Raw genomic sequence first — 26964 nt, 5'->3', positions numbered from 1 at the left:
TTCCTCATCCCATAAAGTGATAAAACTCAACCAAACTCTTTTGACAATACCACCACTCCACCATCGACACAAGAAAACCACCACCACAACACGATACGCGACCGCAACCACCTCTCTAATAGGCGGCGACCGACAACCACCATTAACGGCAATGGTCGGATGGAGACGGCTATCAAGTACGGTATTGATTTTTGGGTTCCGAGTTTGATTCTTTCACATGTATTTGGATGTAAAATTAATTTAGGTCTTCTTTGTCTTTCTTAATCTCTTTGGTATGTATATTGGATTTGATAGTGTACAATAGAGATTAATAAACTCATAATGTTAAAGTAGTATGAATTTTTTTTAATATTATAGACCCCATACATTAATTACATTCTAAAGTGGTGAAACTCGGACCATGGGTAGACCAGGACCTCTACCCTTACCCATAGGGTCCGGGTATGGGTCCTCAAATTTTAGACCCTTGCGGGTCTGGGTCGGGTACGGGTCCAAAGGGAAAATCTCGGGTCGGGTCCGGGTCTAGGCGGACCCTACCCAGACCCTACCCATTGCCATCCCTAGATAGAACAGAGAACAAACGTGAATACAGAAGAACGAGTTGTCATTCTTGTATAACTTATCTCAGTTTCCAGTTGTATTGATACATCAACATTCTACACTATATATTACACCGAGCTGACCAACAGTTGAACCATTTTAGTATGGAAACAATCTTAAATGCCATATCTTATGTATAGAAGCATTACTCTTGTTCTTCATTTCTAATCCACTTTGTTGCCACCCATTTTTCCCCTTTGACGACCGGGCAGCTTCCATGTATTGATGTCTGTAAATCAACAAAGATATATTACAAATCTACCAGATTGATTGTTATAGCAACTTGTCAACATGTAGACCATGACATTGCAACTTATTGTACATCAGTACATATAACCAGTAATCATAACTATCGTCAGATCTCAAGCTTTACGAGGACACAGGACTAGGGAATCTAACGAACTTCATAACCATGCGATCTACAACACTAGCATATAGCTGATTTACTTCATTAAAATTAGGTCACCACTTTTTACGACATTGTCATTATAGCATAAGAAAAAGAAATAAACAGTTAATTTAGGACTTTAAACCAAACAAAGCCACCAACATACAAATCTCGTGGATATGTTGAAGATTACGATCAAGCATAACAAGGTGAAGACAGCCAGGGCCGACCTTTGGCTAGATATGAAACATTTGTCCCTTTAAGCAGATATGCTCCATCCAGAGTCCAGATTCAAGAGTCTTATGATTTGATTTGCTTCTATTATGGAGTGATTTGATTTGCTTCTATTACGGAGTTTAGTTAAGCGAAAAATAAAAGTGAAAGCATAGTGCAGATTGTCGGCATTAAAGCTGATACTAGCCTCTCATCATCCACGATGACAGCAAAAAATTTAAAGTCGATACTGCATATGTTGTTTTTACTATTATCTGTTATACATCATCTCACATATAAAGACACTCACTTCAACCCGTTTTGTTTCGTAAAAATGTTAGCATACTTTCTATTCATCCATTATGTGGAATGAACTTCTAGGAATCAATTCGAAGAAATTCGAGAAACTAATTGCAGGATTGTCAAGTTGAAGAACACAATAGAGCAGAAAGTTTTATCAATGGAAAGCTTGATGATTACAAGATTAATGGAGAATTTAGAGGGAGAAGTTTGTAGAGAATGTAATACAAATGATTGATTCTAAATGAATGAAATGCAGGCCTATTTATAAAATCTGACAATTGCTAGCTCAACCAACTAACTCTAACTAACTGACTCTAACAGAATAATAACCAATCTGTTATGCCAGCTAAGCAGTTTGTTATGGCAGTTACTTATGTTCATGACAATCCACTCTTCTTGAATTTCAGCTTGAACAAGCTGCATCAAGATTGAACTGAGGAAACCTCTTTGCAATGTCATCATAAGGCTCCCAAGTAGCATCAGTCACATCACCATTAGACCACTGAATTAGTACATAAACCACTGCTTGATTTCCTTTCTTAACCAGCTTCCTTTCCAATAAGGCAATATGTTCTTCCCTTAATTGCTGCTGCTCATCAATATCTGGTATAGAAATATGAAAGACGGGATGAATTTTTGCTTCAGGAGGCAACTGTAATTTGTATGCAATAGTCCCAACTCTAGCAATGATGGAAAAGGGTCCAAAATATCGAGGAGATATCTTAGCAGAGGACCTAAAAGCTAGGGACATCTGCCTGTAAGGTTGCAGTTTAACATACACCAGATCTCCTACTGCAAATTCCTTGTCCACCCTCCCTTTATCAGCTTGACTCTTTATCCTATCCTGAGCCCTTTTGAAATGAAACTTGAACATCTTAAGGCACTCCTCTCTTGCTGTTAAACTTCTATCAATCAACTCTACAGCACTGTCCCCCATGACATAAGGTAAACGCAGATATGGAGATTGGCCATACACAATCTCAAAAGGAGTAGCATTGGCAGATGAATGATATGTGGTGTTATACCACCATTCAGCTAATGGAATCCAACGAGCCCAATACTTCGGTTTTCCCCTTGTCATACATCTCAGATATGTTTCAAGACATTTATTTACCACCTCAGTCTGTCCATCAGTTTCAGTTTGAGGGTGATAACTAGAAGACATTAGAAGATCCACTTGTTGTAGCTTAAAGAGCTCCCTCCAAAAAGTGCTAATGAACACCTTATCCCTATCACATACTATGGTTTTAAGCATGCCATGTAGTCTGAAAATCTGATCTAAGAATACTTGAGCTACTGACACTGCAGAGAAGGGGTGATTTAACAACACAAAATGTGCATACTTGCTAAGCCTATCCACCACCACAAGTATTGCATCCTTACCCTGGGATTTAGGTAGACCTTCCACAAAGTCCATGGAAATGTCAGTCCATATAGTTTGTGGAATAGGAAGTGGTTGTAATAACCCTGCATGTTTTTCCAAATAGGCTTGCATTGTTGACAAACGCTACATTTTCTGATGTAATTCCTAACATCTTTCTTAAGCTTTTTCCAGTAAAATAAATTCGTAATCCTCCTTTGGGTAGCTGTGTATTCCTGAGTGTCCTCCAACTGGTGCACATCATGTAATAAAGAAATAATCTTCTGTTTCAATTCTCCATTATTTCCCACTACCAGTTTTCCCTTCCTCCTTAATTCCCCTTGAGCCCATGAGTAATGCCTTTTATTTCCACCATTTTGTAGTTCTTGAATTATGGCTTGTAATTGGTCATCATTCTGCCAACTGTTCAGAACCTGAAGCTTAAGATCAATGTTGATTTGGGACAAAATTAAGGACATTAGTTCACTGCCATTTACTCTAGACTGGGCATCTGCAACTCCGTTTTCCTTCCCTTTTCTGTATATAATCTCATAATCCAACCCGAAGAGCTTGGCAAACATTTGCTTTGAAATGCTGTTGTTATCTTCTGCTCCAGCAAATACTTAAGACTGAAGTGACCAGTCTTAATTTTAAAATGTCTTCCACTGAGGTAAGGTCTCCATTTCTCAATGGCCAAGATGACATCTAGCAGCTCTTTCTCATAGGTGGAGCTAGCTTGTGTTCTTTGAGAAAATGCCTTACTTATGTAAGCAATGGGATGACCATTTTGAGTAAGTACAGCCCCCATGCCTTTATTTTTTTGGTGCTAAGCCTCCATGCCTTTATCTGAAGCATCTATTTCCACCACAAACTCCATGGAGAAATTAGGGAGAGGCAAAACAGGTCTGGTCATTGCACCTTTCAACTTCAAAAATGCTGCAGCAGCTGTAGCATCCCATTTATATCCATTTTTCTTCAATAAATTGGTCAAGGGTTTACTTATAACCCCACAGCCTTGAATAAACTTCCTGTAATACCCTGTAAGACCCAAAAATCCCCTCAATTCCTTCACATTCCTTGGTTCTGGCCAGTCCACCATGGCCTTAATCTTGGTAGGATCTGTTTCCACCCCCTTAGCAGATATCACATGTCCCAAACACTCTACTTCTGGTGCTCCAAATACACACTTAGACATCTTAGCAAAAAGTGTATGTTGCCTAAGGATAGATAAAACCATCCTAACATGATGTGTGTGTTCTTCAAAGCTTTTACTCTAGATTAATATGTCATTAAAGAACACTAACACAAACTTCCTCAAGTAAGGCTTGAAAACAGTATTCATAAGGTGTTGAAAGGTTGAAGGGGCATTAGTTAGGCCAAAAGGCATGACCAAAAATTCATAATGACCCTCATGTGTCCTAAATGCAGTTTTAGGGACATCATCTGGATGCATTCTAATCTGCCAATATCCGGATCGAAGGTCAATCTTAGAAAAAATCACAGCACCATGTAATTCATCCAACAACTCTTTTATGACAGGAATTGGGAATTTATCTTTTACAGTGTACTTGTTTAGCTACTTATAATCAACACAAAGTCTCCATGTACCATCTTTCTTTTTAACCAGCACAATAGGAGATGAGAAAGGGCTCTGACTTGGCCTAACAACTCCTGATTCCAACATTTCCTTCACAAGGCTTTCAATAACATCTTTTTGAACAACGTGATACCTATAAGGTCTTACATTATTGGTGTGGTTCCCTCCTTAAGATGAATGGTGTGATCATAGGTTCTATGGGGAGGCAATTCAGTAGGAGTCTTCAAAACATCTTTAAATTCATCCAAAATTGTTTGTACAGCAGTAGGTTACAGAGGCGCTGTAAGATCTTCAGTGGACTGAATGGATAATGCAAACAATTGGGATGAGCAACCTGTTGATATGCCCTTGACAATGAGGGATTGTAGTTGCTTGCCATTAACCCAATCTACTACTAGCTTTCCCCTTCTCAGCACATGCTTCTTCCCTTTGTACTGAAATTGCATTATGAGCTGCTTAAAGTCCCAGAACACAGGTCCCAATAAAAAGAGCCCGTTGAAGTGTGAGACTTTTCTGGAGTGTTCTAGAAGGTTCCGGAATGTTCTAGAATAATGTAGAAACATCTAGAATGTTCTAGAATACTCATGTACATACTAGTATGCTCTAGAAGAGTCTAGAAGAATGTTCTAGGTTTATCTAGAATAACCTAGAACCTTCTAGAGACATCTTGTATGTACAGAAGAAGCCTAGAGGCTTACAAGTCTAGGTTACTCAAGAATGCTCTATTCTAGAGAATTCTTGGGTTGTAGGAGAAGGAGGAGGAGCACTTTATAGAGATCCTCCCCTCCCATTTCATGTATCCCAAAAATTTCACAAACAAATAATACACAAATTAATTCCTTCAAACTAAACTTCAACTAATCAACCTTCAACTAATCAACTAAACAAACAACAACTAATCTCCACTCTACTTCCTATACTCCCCCATACACCAACAAGTGGTATCAGAGCTCTAAAGATCTTAGGGCAACAAAATAAAACTATGGCTTCCGCATCAAATACTCTATCGTCTACCCTTCCAATTTTTGGAGGAGAAAATTACGACTATTGGTGCATTAAAATGAAGGCTATCTTAAAATCAAATGCACTATGGGAGGTTGTGGAAAATGGTCCCGAAAAGCAACAAGAAGGTGTTTAACCCACCGAAGCATCCTTAAAGAAAATAAATGAGGATGAGATAAAGGACGCCAAAGCCTTGTCTTTCATCTTTAATGCTGTTTCGGAGACCATCTTTCCAAAAAAAAATGCGGGCTTCTACCGCAAAAGAAGCATGGGATTCACTCCAAAAAGAATTCCATGGTGATGAAAGGATAAGAACAATACGTCTCAATACCCTAAGAAAAGATTTCGAAAATTTGACGATGAGGGAGAATGAAGACATACAAACTTACACTTCAAGAGTAACGGAGATAGTTAATCAAATGAAGATATATGGCGAAGATATTACCGACACGAAAATCGTGCAAAAAATTCTCGCGAGTTTAACCAAAAAGTTCGACATGATTGTCACTGTTATTGAAGAATCAAGGGATCTTTCAAAGCTCACAGGAACCGAGCTACTTGGATCCTTACTCGCCTATGATCAAAAATTCAAGGCTGGAGAATCTTCTTCCGAGGATGCTTTCAAGTCATCACATAAAGAAAAGCGGTCCGGAGGGTGGAAGAAGAAAAGTGACGATGGTGGCAATAAACAAATGTCACAATCAAAGGGCAAGTTTCCTCCTTGTGGTATTTGTGGAAAGAATAATCATGAAGAAAAGAATTGGTATTTCAAAGGCAAGCCCCAGTGTCACCATTGTAAGAAGTATGGGCACATTAAAAAAGATTGTAGACAAAAATAAATGGAGTCCAAGGACCAAGCTCATTATTCAAGTAGCGTTAATAATGAGCACCTCTTCTATGCCGGCCAAGCAAAGACTTCAAGCAAAGAAAGTAGGTGGCTAATTGACAGTGGTTGTACAAGTCACATGACAAATGATTCAAGCATCTAGTGAGTTGGATACGTCCGTCCAAACTCCGGTACGAATGGGGAATGGCGAAGTTCTGACATCGAAGGGCAAAGGTACAATCATTGTTCCAACTAAGCGGGGTACAAAATACATTAAAGATGTGTTGCTTGTCCCAGATCTTGCTGAAAATTTGCTAAGTGTGGCACAAATTATCAAGAATGGTTATTCACTAGTCTTTGTGAATAATCATTGCACCATATATGACCCCGGAAATAAGGAGATTGCTAAAGTTGCCATGGAAAATAAAAGCTTCTCCTTGAAATGGAAGTATGGCCTAGAGTCATCATATCGAGCTCACGCCTCGGAGACCTAACTATGGCATAGAAGGTACAGACATTTCAACTTACACAAGCAGAATGTTGTGCGGATACACATGACATTAAAGCTAGATACATATTATAATACTTCTGGATACACAAGTTCATACTTTCAGATACACATCGTATTAATACCAGATACGCGTGGTTATACTGCCGGATACACATGTAACCGGATACACATCGTATTAATACCAGATACGCATGATTATACTGCCGGATACACATGTATCCCGTATTAATACGGTGTGTATCTGGTGTATCCACTGCCCACCATTACCACTGCCCCATCACCGCCGCCACTGCCACACACTCCCGCCACCAGCTCTCCCACCACCACCGCCACTGCCCCCCCCTCCCCCAACCACCGCGCCCTACCATCACCAACCAAACCACCATGAATCCGCTAACCAACACTACATACCTACTTCCACCGCAACCTCCAGGCACCCCTGACCAACACCATGTCAACCTTGACGCTTACAAAACCACCATAGATCACCACCACAACCAAAGGACTTCACGACCACCGAGACTCACACCGATGATACTATTTACAATATCAAGGAGCGGAAGCGACATCACCGACAACGTCAGACGACGACAACGACATCACGTCACCGCCATAGCCACCAGACAACGCCGCTCGCCACCATGAGCATCATTGTTTCCAGCCAACGAGATTGTTTTCTTACTCAAAATATTCCAATTAACTCAGTAAGACGATTAAAATTATGAAATTCTAATTCATTTTAAGTAGATCTGTGTTTCGAAATTTTGAAAACCAAATCGAAAATTTGTTTTCTTACTCAAAATCGTTTCCACACCACAATAACTCGAAAATTTGTTCCTCACCGGCGACTTTCCGAACAATGAACCCAGATCCGCAGCACTGGACACACTTCCAGCCCACCACCACCACAACTTCATCCCCACCACTACCACATAACCACACCCAACAACATCCTCTCTCCACCACATCCCCAATCGCACTACCTTAAATCACATTCTACTTAGCCTCACACCACCAGTGGCTCGGTCAGCGCCTCAACAACAATACATCTCGTTTTTTTTTTTTAAAAAAAAAGTTGTGTTCTAACTCATAGATCTACGAAAAATACACAAGAATTTTTAAAAACAAACCAAACTGACATTCTTTAAGATATTTTGGTAGAAAAATGGGCTTCATCGAAGTATCGTCGCCGGCGACAGCTGAACTGTGGAACGGAGTAGCTAGGAAAGAACGACGGTAGATGGAGAGAAATAAAAGACTGCATAATCACTCTAGCCATCCTTTTTCAACACCCAGATACCATAATTATCGCGCCGGCGACGAATATATTGACTAAGCTACCAAGACTGTTCGAAAATGTACAACTATTTGACCTATGGAATTAATTTTTCGAAATCCTTGTGGTAAATTGTAGATCTAAGATTTTCAAACTGAATTTTTAAATTACCATAGACAGAAAATGTACAGCAGCGGTGATGTTTTGGTGAAGTAAAAGTGGTTGTGTGGTGGTAGGTGGTAAAAAGGGGTTGTCGGAGCTTCATTGATGGCGTCAGGTGGTAGGAGAAGTTGATGCTAAAAAGCAAATGGAGTGACTAAAATTGTAGTGATGGCGAGTGTTGGTATTGGTGGTTGGGGAGTGAGAGAGGATAAGGATTAATGTATGGGGTTGGGTATGTTGGGATACGGGTAATGAAAAGTCGGGGATTATTTGTGAGGTTTGGGCCCCTTTTAAGTGATTGGGCTGAGATAAATTTGACCCTTAGAAAGGAGTTCGTACGGTTCGCACCATAATTTAGTTCGTAAGGATCCTAATTCGAGTGAATATCACACGAAGTTACATATATTCATCAAATTACCCTATCATATTCACTAAACTCAAAATGAATATAATAGTGTTATATGATGAAATATCATAGTAACTAATACATATTCATTATGTTACACTATCATATTCACTAAACTGAAAGTGAATATAATAGTTACATAGGATGAATATCACACTAGATAACATATATTCATCAAACTAAATTATCATATTCACTAAATTGAAAGTGAATATGATAGTATCATATGATAAATATCATGCCTGAAATCACAAATTTAACCATGAATAATGAAAGAGAAAACGGAAAAAATCAATTCAATTAATAGTATATGCGATTTTTAGGGTTTTAACGTAATTTCAACACTTACCTGATAAAATAATCGATCAAAACAGAAAACGAGATTACAAAACTAATAGGATGGATGTAAAATTAAATCTGTGCATAATTTATTTGGTGAATATAGAAGCTGTAGATTTGAAATAGGAAAAAGAATGATTATTTATTGTAGATGGTAACTGCTTAATAATGGGGGATGTTGGGGGTTTTTATCTTTTTATTTTTATATCTTTTTTAATAGGGGGAGTATGAAGTACCCTACACCAGGTGTAGGGTATAAGAATTGGACTGTATGAGCATGCTTTGATAAATTTGCTGTCATAAGAAAACGGACTTACAGGATCAATAGTTCCATTTGAGAACACTGAGTAGAAGAGCAGACCGTCTCCTTGGCGTGGCTTAACTTTCAAACCAATGCATTGTACATAGTCATAATTAGAGTCAATGTTGTCATTCTGCAAAACAAAAAGATAAGAGAAAGAAAAACGCACCACGTTATTAAGGTGAGCCGTGAGTATAAAATCTCTATTTTGGTCAATCGCGGCAGCTACTAAGTGCTAAGTTGCTAACACAGCCTAATCTCATCAAAGGCGGCCAATGCCGCCTCAAAATACGATGGCAGTGACATCCAAAACCTTTACATAAAGGGCATGTTTCGGTTTTGGGCCTTGTTTTCACACACATTCTATTGTTGGGAATTTAGGATATGAGTTAACACTTAACAGAGGCAAGAAAAGAGGGACAAATTTGCATACCGTACCTCATATGGAAACATGGTTTCTCCACCCTCTTCTACATCAGATAAATACAGCAAGAAAGAAGCAATCTGCAACATGAAAAATAAGCCAACTTTCAGCACTAACAAGTAAATACTAGCTGCCAAAAAAAAAAAAAAAAAAAAAACAAGTAAATACTACAAATAGCATTACAATCAAAGAAAGAAATCACGATGATATACAAAAACATTAGACACTTCGTGGGTAAAAGGAAGGTCCTACCTAATTTATAAGGTAAGGTTATGACATACAAATTCACTAGACATGCCTGTGTTTGAATGTAGACTCACAAGCTCCATAAAATTCAGCTTAAGTCTAGTCTAGCACATTGTTAATTTGTTATCATACCCTTTGGCTTTTCTGGGGACCATACTCTGCTGGATGGAATGCGTCATAGTGGGAATTATATTTCTGCCCAACTTCATATCGCAAGACGTTATATGCCTGAAACATGGTGATAATGTTAAATTATTAATTACACATACATTCCAGTCCATTTAAATAAGAAGCATAGACAAAACTCTTCTACTTTGTAGGCACGCCCAAAAGCCAGAAGGATGAAGCACTACTTTTCCTATACATATAAAAGTAAGAGCACATCTTTGAACCCGAAGACTCAACGAACAAGAACTATGTATGAACCTCACCGAAGATTAGAATATAATGAATTTATAAATCAATTAGATGAAACCTAAAAAAAAACTACTTTATGCTATTTATAGAAGGATTTTGGCTTATGAAAGTTGAAGAATACTCATAATGCAAGGAATACCTCCCCATTTGCCCTGGGAATCATGGTGGCCCTTGCAATTTTCTCATCAATAAAATCCAAAATTCCAGTTTTGTCTTCATCTGCACTAATAAACATGCCAGAGCTGGTAGACAAAAATGTAATTTAGCAAAATATGAACACAGTTAATTGCTAAGTTTAACATCAATAAACGAAACTGAAAGACAATTCACTGATTTAAAAAAACATAATTTATCTGATAATGTCGACGCTGAGTTCAAGTTAATTGGTAGTTTCTTAAGGCAAACTAAAATACAACTGAAACTCCATCCAAAGATAAGCATCTAACACTAGGTCCAACCTTGTTCTGATTTCTCGAGTACTGTCTAGTGTTTCTCCCTTCCGTAGAGCCAATCTTGACGGTTTCAATTGTGATCTTGCGATACTAATAATAGTTTCACATTGATCTGCAGTAGCAAACTTGGGAAAATATAGAGCGCGTGGTCTCCAACTCAAAACCTGCACAAAAGTAGACATCCACAGAAAAATTTGACAAAACGATACCATATTTTCAAATAATCTACGTGAAAAGTAACAAGATCCAACAACGTAAAATTGGCAGACATGCCAGATCTTTGGTAAATTACAGTAAGAACGATGAAAACAAAAACAGTTTGTTTCACAAGGTCAGTCTATCTTAAAGAGCAGCTTGCAGCCTAATTTTGCTTGATTGACGTAATTTGCATCCCCAGCAATTCAAATAAAATCTACTCCATACTCAGAAAAGCCTATAATTCAAATTTTCCGATAACTTGCACGATGCGTAGAGATCAACCTGATGCCTTGATGACCTAAGTAAGCGAGTTTTAAGCCATAAAGCTTTTAGTATATAACTACATCCTAAACACCAATTTGACGGTTATTCTGCAAACAGTCTCATGAGTGGTTTCAACAGCTGAATTTGAACAAAGATGTCTCGGAGCCAAACTTTAGCGTTAAGAGTATTGTCTTTGATATCATAGTGCTAAAAAACTTTTCGTCATTCATCATTGTCTTTGTTGTGTCCCATATAAGGCAACGAATTAGAAACTCAGTTTCAATCTAATACTCAGAACACGACAATAAAAACACGAATGCCATCTGTAACTATTAAATATAGCTAATTCACAGCCAAATGCAATTAAGAAACCATGACAGATCGACACACAATAATAATCCAAAATTAGCTCCAATTCCAATTGAAATTCCTCTTATCATCATTTTCCCTCTATTTTCCTCGCCACTTCAAAATGCCAAATAATCAATTCATTCATAATCATTTCCCGCTTACAAACAAAAATTAATTAATCCTAATTATTTCTGGTACATATATTATCACTCGTTCACTACATATTATTATTATTATTATTATTATTATTAATCAAAATTATTTCTGGTACCTGAAAAGGAATAGAAGAAATGGAATCATCGCCGGTATCTCCAGAAGGCAAGAGATCAAAACCGAAACTAACTCCACCAGCTATATCTTCTTCGCCATTACTTGATTCCAGGATTCTCGCTCTCAGTCTCGCGTTTGCATAATCCTAATCATATCGTACCATACAACACATCATCAAATAACATTTTCATCATCATATTCATTCAAATTCACATCAAAATATACCAAACCAAACCATACCATACCATACAATACATCCTCAAATCATCATATTCATTCAAAATTCAAACTTACATCAAAATCTTTAACAATTTCATCACATACTGCTGAGACATCAAATCTCGCGTTCGCATATTCCTCTAATCATAACAAACCATACAACATACAACAACATTACCCCAGTGCCTCAATGGCTCCCGCAAATTGTGGGGTAAGGGGGGGTCGGATGTACGCAGCCTTACCCTTGTGTTAGAAACACAAAGAGGCTGTTTCCAAATGACCCAAGATGAAAATTGCGTCGAGAACTGCATCGAAGGACTGCTACTTCACAAGAGAAAGAAGCGCAGTCACTTTAGTGAGCCATTTTGCTTTACTCCATCATAATCCAGAACCAAAGAGTAATAGTCTTTGGCTCCATTGGAAATATGGACAAAAAACATACAATACATCATATTCATTTAAAATTCAAACTCACATAAAAAATCATTAACCTAATTTCATCACTACTATAAAAAAAACATCATATCTCAGCGAGTCGCATTCGCATGAACCTCTCTAATCACGCCGGTAGGATAAGAATATAAGATACAATACATCATCAAATCACATTTTCATCATCAAATTCATTCAAACTTACATCAAAATCAACAACTACAACATATAATCAAATCTCAGTCCAATCATACATACATAAATTCATAAATCGGTGAAACAAATAAGGCAGAATAAACATAAACCTGAGAAATGAGAGAAGAACCGAAAAAGCCGAGAAGAAAGAAGAAGAAACAAAGGAAGAAGACGGAAGGTAACCCTAACTTGCGTCCAACAGCGGAGGTCCAGTTACCTCTACTTTTCACTTTCATATTCAACCTTCCTTCATACACTGTAAAAACGACGTCGTATTTGTGTTGCTGTGAAGAAGTATGGAAATTAATGGTGCTTGTAAGTATGATATCCGTTAGGGAGTAGAACAAGTGCAGAGATGAAATTGGTGGGAAATGAAGAGATGTATGTGTTTGTTTTCAGTTAAGGAGTTATTAAATTAAGGAAAATGAGTAATATGAGTAATGAATAAGTTGGGATTTATAAAATTCGGGAAAATCGGTGGATTATTGTCTGTTTTCTTACAATTTCACACACACTGTCTCTCTGTTATGGCATGAAATGGATGATGACAGAACGCGGCAAGATCGGTTTCATCTTGCCTGAATTTAAATACCGTTGTTTACTACGGGGAGTAGTGCTACACTACTTTTTTTTTTTTTGATTTTTTTTTGAGGGAAAATCCGTAAGGGCATTACTTCAATAGAGATAAATCAAACAAAACAGTGGGTTCGCCTAGAAATTTTAGGAATCGTATGAGTTAGAGCATGAGCGACACTATTGTTAACACAATTAGTATCCGACCAAGTAACCGACTGAAAATCGCTACAAAGAACCAAAATATCATCTAAAACTTGTGCTAGAGAACTTCTTCCTGTGCGCTTTTCTTTGAGGGCATCAATGACCGTAAGACAATCGCTTTCCACCTCCACCACGCGAACACCTCTAGTGACCGCTTCTTGAAGACCATCCAAGACCGCAACAGCCTCCGTAAATTCTGGCTCCCATGTCACTTCTCGAGCAATAGACAGACCCCACAACACCGCTCCATGACTATTCCTACAAAAAGCCCCCGTACCAACACCCTCACCATCTTTGACACCCGCGTCGACATTAAGCTTGACACACCCCCTTGCGCCGGACACCACCCCTTATCCTCCACTTCCCTCTCCCTGTCATCCCTCTTCCTGCCCCCACGCCTGCCCACGGCCTCCCCTTCATGCTGTATATCACCAACCCGTCTCACTACACGCTCCGGGTCCACTGTCGCCCCCTCAAAAACTACTTTGTTTCGATGCTCCCATAACGCCCAATAACCCACCATAAACTTCCCAGAATCCCGAACCTCCATCTCCCTCCACCGGTGTTCAATCCACTCCCTCACTCCACAATGCACCTCCTCATCATCACACCCCAACCCCAACCCTTCCCATACCCACTTTGCCACCCTGCAATCTCGAAACAAATGAAGACACGACTCATAATCAGCGGAACAAAAATAGCATAAAGAAGACTCACCTCTAACTCGGGCTGCAATGTTATCTGTCGTTGTCAGTGCTTCTGTAACACCCCATTTATTTAAGAGCCTTTACTAGGCATTCCTAGATAAATGAAAGTGTTACCATCTCAGTTGCCTGAGGTACTGATTACAAAGGTAAAAAAACCACAGTACTTTAAATAAATATAACGTTAAATGACCTTATTACATTGTTCCAAAATAAATAACTGTAGTTAAAAATACAACTGCAGCAGAAACTAAATAAATCGAATAACAAATAATGATTGTCCATTCTAGGTGATATAGACTGCTAAGTAAAAGCCAATGCCTCACGCCCTTCAGCTCCCCTCTAAGTCAGCTTTATTACCTGAAATCAATCTGCTCCCCGATAAATGGTTCATCACAGGTGTTTAACGAATACACGGTCAACCAAACGGTTGAGTAGGAATATCTAAACAACAGGAATAAACACAAGGATAAGACAATCAAGTATGCAAATGCTCAAAACCCGTTCACAACTCCGAACACCCGTACATACTCCAAACACCCATATATACTCTGAACACCCATATAAATACTCCGAACACCCATATAAATATATATCATGATATGTGCATTTTATATAGTATTTTTGAGCCTTTATTGCACGTATTTCCATGAAATTCTCGTAGTATTAAGCTATGAAATACCCCGAATAGTCTACTTTGGTTCGCTGTGCTTTATTTGCAGGAACGGACCCAAAAGTAGCGAAATCATGCCTTTTTCTGCCCCTTAGCATGCATTTATGGAGATGGAAGAATTGAAGCGGAATTACTATGCCTCGGGAAGCGTGAAGTGGTCTCGGAAGATAATCAACGAAGTATGGAGATGGTTCAGTGGCAGTGTACTCGATCGAAGGCTTTTGTTAGCCTTTTTGTTCGATCGAGTAGATATGGGTGGTGATAAGACCTCGATCGAGAGCATGCTGTTCTCGATCGAGAGGTGGTACTTTGAGGTTCCTCGATCGAGTATGTTAAGTAGTCGATCGAGAGGTTCTGCTGAGGATTTGCTCGATCGAGGAGAATGAAGTTGCTCGATCGAGAGCTTTGCTAGTATACGCGAGATTTTATCGCGAGAACTTATTTAGTTTGTTAATTACGTGTTTAATTAATATCTTTCCTATATAAAGGAAAGACGTCACTTAGGTTAGGGTTATCTTTTCATTAATCTCATACTCTCTTAATTACTCTTAAGCATTCATTTAGCAGACACTTTTGTTTCTCTCTTGTTTGACGTTACTTCGTTTTATTGCCGGATCTTATACTTTGTAATCCTTCTTACTCTCTTTATTCAATTTAATCTTTCTTTGCATATCTTTAATCCTTGTTCTTAATTTCTGCTTTAATTAGTATTATTATTGGTTTATGTTATTTCTTATTAATCATATTTATATCATGTCTTCCTTTATTTCATTAATCATTGTTAATTCTATCATCGCCATGAGTAGCTAATTCTTATGTTGCTAGGATTAGGGAAGCCATGGTAGTAAAGCAATGATGTTATAATTAGATTAGTCGGTTTTGATTGTGAGAACTGATTCATAGCAATTTAATTGTAATCGTTTAGTTGAGTGCACGCTTCTAAACTAGTTAATCCGGTTAAATTCAGACCTAGATCGAGAGATTGGAATGAACAGACCTGTTATGAACAGTAGACTACACTAATGAGGGTGAAAGCTAAGTTAATAGTATTTTAGGGCGGATAGCGGACCGAAAGGACCTTTCCCTTACCCTTCTCACATCAGACCGACTGATCTTACCTTTAGTAGAATTGTGTGATACCATGGTGAACCGACATCCTAGCATTTCTCTATTTATTTGATTACAGCTTATTTCATTTTACTACTTTTATTGTTTTCTCTCTTTTTGCCATTTAATTCAAGTTATTAGTTTAGAAATCAAATCAAAACACCCCAATTTGTTACCGTGACAAACTAGAATAACAAGTAGATATAATAGCCTCCCTGTGGAGTACGATACCCTACTTACCTCTACTATATTAGTTGATCCGGTTGGTTAATTTTTGATAGGGTTGCGATAACCGTGTCAAATTTTGGCGCCGTTGCCGGGGAGGCAATTAGCCTATTTGCTTGTTTATTTCGGTTTCTCTTAGTCTCAAGGGATTTCTAATTCCTTGAGACAGTTCTTATTATTTTTCTTTCTTAGTTTTGTTTATGCCCGGGTCTAACAGGTCAGAATTAGTACCAGCTGATCCTGAACCGGAGCGGACTTTTCGCCGTAGACAGAACTTGTTGAGAAAGAATCTTCAAAAGGAAGCCTTGAGTACTTTTGATCCTGATCTTGAAAACTTTACATTTGCAGAAGACCAGTCTTTAGAGGAAGACACTTCTATTTCTGCAACCAAATCTGCAAAGATGCCTAACATTGCGAGTCATTCCGAGCCTATAGCTGACTTCATTCCTAAGGGTTTTAACCTTGCAACAGAAGATGGAAATACTTTTGATATTCGGCCATCTTACATTAATCTAGTTAAAAGAAACTTGTATCGTGGAGTAGCTGGTGAGGACCCGAGGAAGCATATGGAGGTCTTTACAGATTACTACTCTACCATTCCCGCTACTAAGGGAGTGACACAAGACAAGATAAAGGAAGTCTTTTTTCCTTTCTCTCTTACTGATGGAGCCCGAGAGTGGCTAAGTGATCTGGATAGGACTGCAGCTAGAATTACCAACTGGGAGACCTTGGCCCTTGCTTTTTATAAAAGATATTTTCTCCACAAAGAACTAATGCATTGAGAGGGAAGATTACGAGTTTTAAACAAACTCCAGATGAGAACTTGTATAAAGCATAGGGTCAGTTTAAGAAGCTTGTTCGGTCCGTCCCACATCATGGTTTTAACCAGTGGTTTTTGTGCAACCAGTTCTACAATGGGTTGTATGATGACCACCGTACTATTTTGGATGCTGCACCCAATGGTCGATTTCAAAAGAACATTGATGATGATAAGGGCTGAGGAATTATAGAAGAGATGGCCACCCATTGTGTTGAATATGGGAATCCTAGAAGCGGTATTAGAACGGTTTCTACTGATAATAGTGAACTTCTGGCTCAGTTGGAAGCCATGAATGCCAGATTTGATAAGTTCGAGTTGCAGGCCGCGGGTAATCAACAGACGGTTCACTTGTTGTCTAGACAAGAGACCGTATCATGTGAGAGATGTAGCAAGAATGGTCATACTGCAGTGGAGTGCTTAGCTGAGAAGGAGCAAGTCTATGCCTTTCAACAATATAAGCAAGGAGGCTCCTATTATAATAACCAAGCTGGAGTTCATCCTAACTTGAGATGGACTAGTCAAAATGTCTTGAATCCTACACCTCCACCGCAGCAACAAGCCTATGTACCGTCTCATAAAGCTCAACAACAAGGCTTTCAAAAGCCTCCTTCTTTCCCACCGCAGCAACAAGATGCCTCTTCTAGTGGCATAAGTGATATAGCCGAGTTGAAGTCGATGGTGCAAGCATTGACCATCCAACTGCAGAAAAGTGACCAAGCGAAAGATGCTTCCATTAAGTCACTTGAATCTCAAATAGCTCAACTGGCTACTAATCAAGCTTCGAGACAACCGGGTCATTTACCGTCACAACCCGACAAGAAACATCATGAGATGGTAATTTGATCAACTTGAGGAGTGGTCTTTCCTATGAAGGACCCAAAATATCATAAACGAACGCTGAACTTCCTGACTCGGGGACTGAAGTTACTGCTCATGAACACTCGTCTTTTGACGAGAAATTGCTGAATCCAAGAAAAGTCCTCGATCGACTGATCTCTGGTGGTCGATCGAGGGACTATGCTGAAAACGCTCTCGATCGAGAGGTCGAGAGTGCTCGATCGAGCACTGATGAATAGAGGGTTCTCGATCGAGTAGATGAAAGTGCTCGATCGAGCACTATTGCGGATAAAAGTACTCGATCGAGAGGATCTATTCCTCGATCGAGTGAATCTGATGCTGAATGCGATAATTCTTTGGCAAAGAAGAATGAAGGACTAGCTATCCCAATTACGGTCCCATTTCCGAGAAGATTGCAGAGCAAGAAGATTGAGCAACAATTCGGTAAGTTTGCCGAAATTTTGAAAAGTCTTCATGTTAATGTACCTTTTTCTTAGTTACTAACCCAGGTACCCTCCTATATGAAGTTTATGAAAGATATTTTAACACGTAGGAGGCACATTAATGACCATGAGACGGTGGCTTTGACTAAAGCGGGCACTGCCCTAATTCAAAATAAGACCCCACCTAAATTGTCTGACTCGGGTAGTTTCTCTATACCATGTCATATCGGGACCCATTTCATTGATAATGTATTATGCGATTTGGGAGCTAGTATGAGTGTTTTACCACTATCTCTTGCTAAGAGGCTTGGTTTAACAAAATTTCATTGTACTAATATGACCATACAGATGGCCGACCGTACTTTATCACGACCCTTAGGTGTCTTAGAGGACATACCTGTTAAGATAGGGAAGTTCTTTATTCCCGTCGATTTCGTAGTCTTAGACATCCCCGAAGACTCTTATACTCCTATCATTTTAGGACGACCATTTCTATTTACCGCTCGTGCAGTAATAGATGTTGGGGGGAAGACTTTGACTTTTTAGGTAGGTGAAGAGGAGTCGACCTTCTATCAGTCTAGCGTTCGCAGGGCTCCTATGCAAGTCCAGCCCTGCAACGCATTACCCTCTACCGACCCTGACATGGAACCTCCAATTGATAATGTTGAATCATGTGCTGCGATTTTAACACCTCCGCCCCAGATTGGGAGCAATATGGAGGGCCATTCTGTCATTTTTGTTGTTACAGGTCTAGGCAGATTGGACATTGGAGATCCCGGTGATAAAAGTACAGTGAAATTTGAGCTCAATGCTGACGATGATGCCAAAGACAAAGGCCATGAAAGGAAGAAGCAGGCCAAAGAAAAGACGAGAGTAAAGGCATATGTGGATGCGGACTACTCTCCTTCAATTAATTCAAGTTCATGGAAGCCAAAAAGGACGGTTCGCTGATGTGACCATTATTTGAGCACATTTAGTCCCCGAATTAGCCTCGTTCCTATGCTTTTTAGTGCATATTTGGGTCATTTACTATCTTTAGTCCTTTGTTTTGCATGAGGTTTTGTTTCCTTAGTAGGAGAGGAGTGAAAACCTTGAATTTTCATGGCAAAATAGAGCTAAATTGATCGAATCTAATGACCAAGCATCAAAGAGAAAACAAGACTAGAAGGTCTTTGTACATATTATAGTAGATGTGCAATGATGAAGAAATCCTTGCATGCCCGACTAAATCCCGGAGGATTATTGGAAGAAGAAAGGAAGAAAAGGGTGCTGTGACACAATCCGCCCGTCCAACCAAGAAGACGCCCGTCCAAGACGTGGGGAATCCGAGCGTCTTTGCAGAAGGGACGCCCGTCCAAACACTCCACAATCTGCTCGTCCTACCCAAAAATCTGCCCGTCCAGCCACCAGGCAATCCGCCCGTCCCGACACCTTGGACGCTCGGATTCCCTTACAGTCCCATACGTCCTTTCTTCATGCTCCATGAAAGATGCGCATATTTATGAAAGACCGGCAAAAAGGAGACCGGCATCTCTTTTGAGAGGAGCGATTCCTCAAGGACTTAATCGTCATGTAAGCCCTTAGTAAACCCTAATTTGTGTACCTAATCCCCACTATAAATACCCCATTAGTCTAATTAGATAATCATGTTCTTCTTATCAATCTTTAGTGTAGTTTATATCATTCTAATATCTTCTTAATCTTGTAATCAAGTTTTAATCAAGTCTTAATACAAATCTCATTTCCTTAATCTCTCTTTTGTTCATCTTTTACTTTGGGTAATTGAAGATTATTTGGGTTATTATTGGGAGATTGACAACCTTCCAATCAATCATCAAGTATTTCTATTATTCTTTGCTTTATTTTTGAATCATTAGTAGGTATAATTCTCTTAATCCCTTTTTAATTATTGTTAATCATCTTCATTTATTCATCATGTTTTGCTTTGTTAATGTGATTGACAAACTTGTTAACATGCTAAACTTGATAATGAGTGAGTAGTTTCCTTAACTAGGGTTAATGGGTAATTAGGGGAAACCAACATGGGGGATGATTCATGCTTAATTTAATATGTTTTCATAGTTTATTTACTTGCTTGTTGTGATCTCAACTTATGCACATGTTATGTTTGATGAAATGCGAGCCTATGAATCCTTGCATTTTTTACCCATCACTTACCTTTTCAATGAGACTTGTAAGACATAAACCAACTCGAGTCTCATTAGACCATGCATATAGTTGAGTAGGGAGGATTAAGTCGACTTGTAGGTGTTGTACAATCTAATCGATTGCTCCCGGACCCAAACTTTCCTAGGATTGTAAGATATAAACCAACTCGATCCATCACAATAATAATTGCTTGCTTATAATTTGAGAATATGTTTGTATGATCAATTCCCATGAATCCCCTATGACCCCATGACACCCTAGTGCTTTTAATCAATTGTTTACATCTCTTTTTAATCATCTTGCTTGTTTACTTTTTATTGCTATTTAGTTTAGTGATCTTCTCATCTCAACCCCAAATCGTGACACCCCTAGACACCACTACTTGCAATCGAAAATCCTACATCAACACCCGTCCATTGGGATCCGACCTTTACTTGCCTCTTTACTAATAGTAGAGTTGTTTGTGAAGTTATAAATATTGTTTTGGTCTAGGTGCTCCTAACGACAAGTAACCGAAAAGTAAAAGCTCCAAGTGAGTAGAAACTCCGACCAAAAATGGCGCCGTTGTCGGGGACGGTGTTAACTTGATTTGATTTTCTTAGATTGTTATTAGTTGTTTCTTTCTTTGCCTTGGGGAAGTAAAACTCCTCAAGATTTGTTCTAATTATTTTTGAGTTGTTTGATATTTTGCATGTCTAGAAGATCACAAGGTAACTTGTTACCCATTGATCACGAAATTCAAAGGACTTTGACAAACAATAGAAGACTTGCTAGAGGTACGTTGAGAGGTATTGGTGAGGTTGTAGATATTCAACCAAACACTATTGAGTTCATCAACCCTTTTGCAAGAGAAGGTGAGGAGAACCCAACACCTAATCCAACACAAAATCAGACCACAATGCCTAAATTTTCATCACATTCCGTACCAACCGAGGAGAACCTACCCAATGGTACTCCCACACCACAACACTTAACCGGAAATTTCATTGCTAAATCTGCATTTATCCAATTAGTCGAAAGAAGCCAATTTGGGGGGATGCCTAGTGAAGACCCTCACTCTCACATGGAGACTTTTTGTGACTATTGTGATGCGATTTCACAAACCGGTGTAACTCAAGACCAAATTCGATGGGTCTTATTTATTTTTTCTCTAATCGGCACCGCAAAACAATGGTTGAAGAGCCTTGATAAGGCTACTCTTGGAATTGACTCTTGGAAGAAGTTCCCTCTAGCTTTCTACAAAAAATTCTACCCTCCGAAAAAGACTAACATGCTAAGAGCTCAAATTACGGGTTTTAAGCAAAGGGATGAAGAATCTTTGTATGAAGCTTGGGAGTGGTTCAAAGGAATTTGTCGCTCATGTCCTCATCATGGACTTAGCGAGTGATTCTTGGTACAACAATTTTGAAATGGTCTTTATGAAGACTCAAGAAACATTCTCAACATGGGATCAAATGGTATGTTCACCGAAGTTGACGATAATCAAACTTGGAACAAGTTGAGGAAATGACGGTCCATAACTCACAATATAGTAGACCTCGCAAGGCTACTAGAGGAGGAAAGCATGAAGTGGACTCTATTACTCAATTGGGTGCTCAACTTAGTGCTCATATTAATACCATAAACTTGAAGTTTGAGAAGGCTATGACTAAACTTGAAGAAGTCTCAAAATCACCAAAGCATCATGTTAATGCCATGGTAGAATCTTCATCAATCCCAAGTGGGATATGTGAGAATTGTGGAACATTGGGACATGACCAAAGTGAATGTAGGGGAACAAATGAACAAGTAAATGCTTTTCAAGCATACAAGAACGGTACCCCTTATTCCAATTATTACAATGAAAACACCAAATTCCACCCAAATCTCTCATACAAAAGCCAAAATATTCAAAACCCTCAACCAACATACACCCCACCTCCCATGAGAAACCAAAACCAAAGACCCTTTTTCAACCAAAACCAAGGTTACCAAAATAAAATTCCATACAATCAACAAAATGACCAAGGTTTTGATGTTCAAAAAGTGGTCCTCCAAATGCAAAAGAATCAAAAAGAGTTTTTCACTCAAATGCAAAAGGATAGACAATCAAAGGACATCACCATCAACAACATCCTAGCCCACACAAAAATGTTGGAAACTCAATTGACCCAACTAGCATCTTCAAGTTCTCAAAGGCAAAAGGGGCAATTACCACCTCAAGGTAATACCCCAAGACATGAAACGGTTAGTGCCATTCACTTGAGGAGTGGTACGAGATATGAAGGTCCAAAGAAGCAAGTTGAGGATGAAGTTGTGGAAGTTAGTGACAAAGAAGAAGTTGTGCAAAACTCCAAGGAAGGAGAACCAGCAAAAGAAGAAGTTTCAAATAAAAGTGAAGAGGAGGCCAAGGAGAAGGAGTCCATTGTGATTAGACTTCCATTCCCAAGTCGTCAAGCTAAGCCTAAGTTCGATGACCAAATTGGAAAATTTATGGAAATTGTGAAGAATTTGGAAGTCTCGATTCCCCTTACGGAATTAATCAATCACGTGCCGGCCTATGCAAAGTACATGAAGGACATCCTTACGAAAAAGAAGTCGATCCGGAAGCTTGAAACAATCGCCTTCACTAAGGTGAGTAGTGCAATCCTTCAAGGGAGTTCACCTCCGAAACTTAAAGATCCGGGAAGCTTCTTAATACCGTGTACCATCGGCGACACCACGATCAACAAGGCTTTGTGTGATCTAGGAGCAAGTGTGAGTGTTATGCCGTATTCGGTTAGTAAAAGGTTAGGGATGGGAGAGCTTAAATGTACTAACATCACACTCCATGATAAGTGCATTTTCTATATATTAGCTTTATTAGCTTTATTTCACATGTCATTTAGCACTTATCTTAGTGTTTTATAAGCTAATATGTGTATTCTAGTATCTTAGTATCTTTGCTTGTCTTGTCATATTTTGTAGGTACTTAAGCTTTTTGGAGCTAAAATATTACAAATAAGCTACTAGAAGAAATAAGCTAAGTAAGAGCACAAGTTTGGGCTAAGTGTTGGAAGTGCATGGATTTTGCATGAAGAAAGTGTTGGATCAAAATGAAAATACAAGCAAAGTCATTGTGCAAAGTCAAGCCCAAATTCAAAGTCCAAATTATGGTGGAAACTATTGGATGCTAAGAAGAGCTTAGGATGCTAATATCACATTTAACCAAGTGAATTATGATGGAATTAGTGGCTCACTTAGGATTCCTTTGGTAATTAATCAAGCAATTAAGAGAAAATATTTGGGGTTGACTCCTTGTATTTACTCTATGTTTCACCCCTTATTTCTTATATAAAGGGTGTAGACTTCAACACACCATACACCATTCACATACACAATTTCTCATAATTCTCTCTAAATTTAGTAGTTAGTTTAGATTAGCTCTTAGTTTAGTTTAGTTTAGATTTTATTTATGTTATTTACATTTCCCATTTATATTTCAAGTTATAAAACAATTCACATTTATAAGTTATTTATATTACAATTGTTGTTCTTCCATTTCCATTTCCAATTTCATATTGCAAGGTAATTTCTATTTACATTTCCATTATGTTTATCATTTTATTTATCATTAGTTTAGTTTGCATTTACATTATGTTAGAGTAGTTTACCTTGTCTAGGGAATGAAGGGAGCCATGCATAAAAAGTATTTGTAACATGATAAACTAGGATGATATAATTTTGTCTAATTGTTTCTATCACATGTTTGCACCTTAATGTTTAATCTTTGTTTAAAGGCCTTATTCATTGATTAAGTTTGTTCATTCGTTCTAAAGTCGAGAGGCACGGAATTGAATTAAACTAAGCATGTGTAGTAGGACGACCTAGTCATGGACAAGAGTTTCTCTAGGACCCGGTCTATGGTTGACACTAATGCCGTAAGGTGGGTGTCTCTAAGCCTAAACAATTAACATTTATCAACTCATATGTTTAATTTAATCATTTACATAATTTGCATGTGTGACCCGACCCCCCTAGATTATTTCTTTATCATTATTGTTTTCTTCCATAATCCAACCAACCAATCAACAAACGTTAATCTACCAAGATAAAATTCACTCCATAACAACTAATTAACAACTCTCGTCTCTTTGTGGTTCGACCCCTACGTACTACATTAATTTGTGTCTAGGGTATAAATATTATCTTTGCATAGGTGTGCAATAGCCTATCAAATTTTGGCGCCGTTGCCGGGGAGACGGTTTTGTTTGGTAATTAGTTGTTGAATTTTATCTTATTTTATTTGTCTCGAGGAACACTTGTTCCTTGGGATCTTTCTCACGGTTTTCTTGTAGTTTTAGTGTCTTTTTCAGGTGGTAAAACTATCTCAAGGGGATTCTCATATTCGTGCAATGGGTGTATTTCCTTTCTTGCAACAACAAAACCAACCTTTCCATGACTATTTGTCCCAATTTGACGAATACGTTAATCATATTGCTTCTCTTGGATTCATTTACAATGAATATGAATTGGGTCAGGTTGTATTTGAAGGAATGGATTCCGAGTCCCGTGATTTGGCTCTTTACATGAGTTGTGAGAGTCTTTACTACAAGAGTGCGGAGGAGCTTTGGGTATTCCTAAGGTTCATGGCCGAACAATGTCGGGAAGTAGCTCGCCAAGAAAATTTAAGGCGTGTCGTAGAAGAGTTCACAATGCTCACTCAAGTTTATTGGGAGCAACAAGCTTCTAAAGTCCGTTCCTTAAAAAAGCTCGGAGACATGCTCACAGAAATGCGAGAAGAAAATGAGCGATGTATCGAAACTTCTACTCTTCCACCTTCCCAATGTGAGTCTTTTGCCCCTAATAACTTTGATTTATTGGAAGACGATGATGATGGTCCGAATGTTTCTTTTGAAATTTCCCTTAACATCACTCCAATTGACCATTTAGAGACTCATGTTAATGACATTGACCTTATAGTAGATGACACCCATGACATGGATGTTGTTGGGCTCGATTTTAATGACACGGATAAGGTTACACCCGAACCTTTGGAAACCCTTGAAATTCCTTTCACGGAGGATATAGTCGACCCAATTGTGGTTGATGCGGGACTTCGTGATGAGCCTATCAAGAATAAGTGGGAAGAACCAATCATTTCCAAAGAGACTCGCCCCCTTGATTTTTCATGTCACCAATTTAAGACCATTTATGATGATATGTTATGCACTAACAATTTGTTTTATGGTCTTAAGCATGATGCTCCATCTCTTGCTGACGAGTGGAGTGATACGGTGGTTCTCTTTGAAATCTCGGATGCGCATTTTGATAAGATTTATCCTACTTTATATTTGATCTTTCAAGCTAATATCTTATCAATTGCGTATATATGCTTTTGTATTGCCCATGCACGGGTATATGATTTACTTCTTAGGGCATTGACGTGCTTTTTAGAGGATGATGGAGGATCCATTAGAAAAAAAATAGTTTGTTTTTATTTCACTTTTTACGCAATTTCATGTTTTATTAGAATTAGGAATAAAATTTAGACTAATTAGCTATTTTGAGTTGTGATTTGTAGGTGTTGGAAGAGGAGAAGAGACCTTTTGAAGAATAGCATACTACCCCATGTTGTAACCCCGTTCGGGGTCGTAATTTCCGTTTTCAAGCAAAAAAATAAAAATAAAAAAAAAATAAAAAAAAAAAGTCAACGGTCAACCCCGATCGGGGTCGTGACTTTCTTCCTTTTTGCGCGTTTTAATAAAATACGGGATATGCTAATATTTTCCATATGCTTCAAAAGCAAAGGACGATACTCCTTCTCTATATTTTTTTCTTCATTTTTCAATCAAATCACCTCCGAAAACCTCTTTTAGCATCAAGGACCTCGTACCCACCGGATTTTTGACCCATTTTTTTTGATGAGATGCTAAGTGGAGGAATCCCCCAATGTTTATGCTAGCTTGGGGGAGGCTCGTTAGTCTACTCTTGATTCGCTACTTTTGACGGGATATAGCATGCATGGGGATGTTTTGACATAGTAGGTGGAAGATGGAAATTAAACCAAGTAGGCTTGATCTTGACTTTTGGCAAGCTACAAAATTGGTAAGGTAGAACCACCTTAAAGGTCATTTCATCTTTATTTGGTCTCACTTAAGTGAGTGGTAGGTCTCCTTATGGTGTGTGTTACATCAAAACGCACAAGTATGGTCTTCTTTTCATCTCTTTTAAGCATTACTTTCATTTTGCTATGCATTTTTGAAGCCAAATTCACATTGATAAATTTGCCCATTTTCTAGCCCCCTTCACATATTCTTATTCCCTAACTATATTAAAAATAGCCTACCCTTGTTAAAGCTAGTAGCTATGTCTTTTGGTGATGGGATGCTCAAAATTGGGATGTTCTTTAAAATTTATGTCATTATGAATTTGTTTGCCGGATGTCATTGTTTTCCGACTGTGCTATGAAAAAAGAATTAGAGTTGAAGAAAAAGAA

At 38.5% G+C, this 26964-nt stretch overlaps 1 protein-coding gene and 1 non-coding gene across 2 annotated transcripts; both read right to left on the bottom strand.

The window, feature by feature from the left end:
- Nucleotides 1-587: 587 nt before the first annotated feature.
- Nucleotides 588-13406, bottom strand: LOC141633069 (putative prolyl 4-hydroxylase 9). Its single transcript, XM_074445554.1, has 8 exons — nucleotides 12863-13406; nucleotides 11908-12051; nucleotides 10830-10987; nucleotides 10511-10613; nucleotides 10087-10182; nucleotides 9723-9788; nucleotides 9301-9417; nucleotides 588-829 (listed from the first exon to the last, which is right to left on the bottom strand). The coding sequence occupies exons 1-8, from the start codon at nucleotides 12986-12988 to the stop codon at nucleotides 746-748; spliced, it is 894 nt and encodes a 297-aa protein (XP_074301655.1). The 5' UTR covers nucleotides 12989-13406; the 3' UTR covers nucleotides 588-745.
- Nucleotides 13407-21777: 8371 nt separating this feature from the next.
- On the bottom strand, nucleotides 21778-21884 carry LOC141637060 (small nucleolar RNA R71). Its single transcript, XR_012541623.1, has one exon. It is a non-coding gene; the product is annotated as a small nucleolar RNA R71 (small nucleolar RNA).
- Nucleotides 21885-26964: the final 5080 nt, after the last annotated feature.

This window comes from Silene latifolia, chromosome Y (assembly GCF_048544455.1).
Source record: "Silene latifolia isolate original U9 population chromosome Y, ASM4854445v1, whole genome shotgun sequence".
Lineage (NCBI taxonomy): Eukaryota > Viridiplantae > Streptophyta > Magnoliopsida > Caryophyllales > Caryophyllaceae > Silene > Silene latifolia.
Note: the sequence above shows the minus strand (reverse complement) of the source record. Positions and strands in the feature narration are given on the sequence as shown.

Coding starts and splice junctions, on each gene's coding strand:
- LOC141633069 (XM_074445554.1), bottom strand. CDS start 12,988: ATGAAAGTGAAAAGTAGAGGTAACTGGACCTCCGCTGTTGGACGCAAG. Junction 12,052..12,862: donor GTTCTTCTCTCATTTCTCAG/GTTTATGTTTAT, acceptor CGATATGATTAG/GATTATGCAAACGCGAGACT. Junction 9,418..9,722: donor AAACCATGTTTCCATATGAG/GTACGGTATGCA, acceptor TTTGTTTTGCAG/AATGACAACATTGACTCTAA.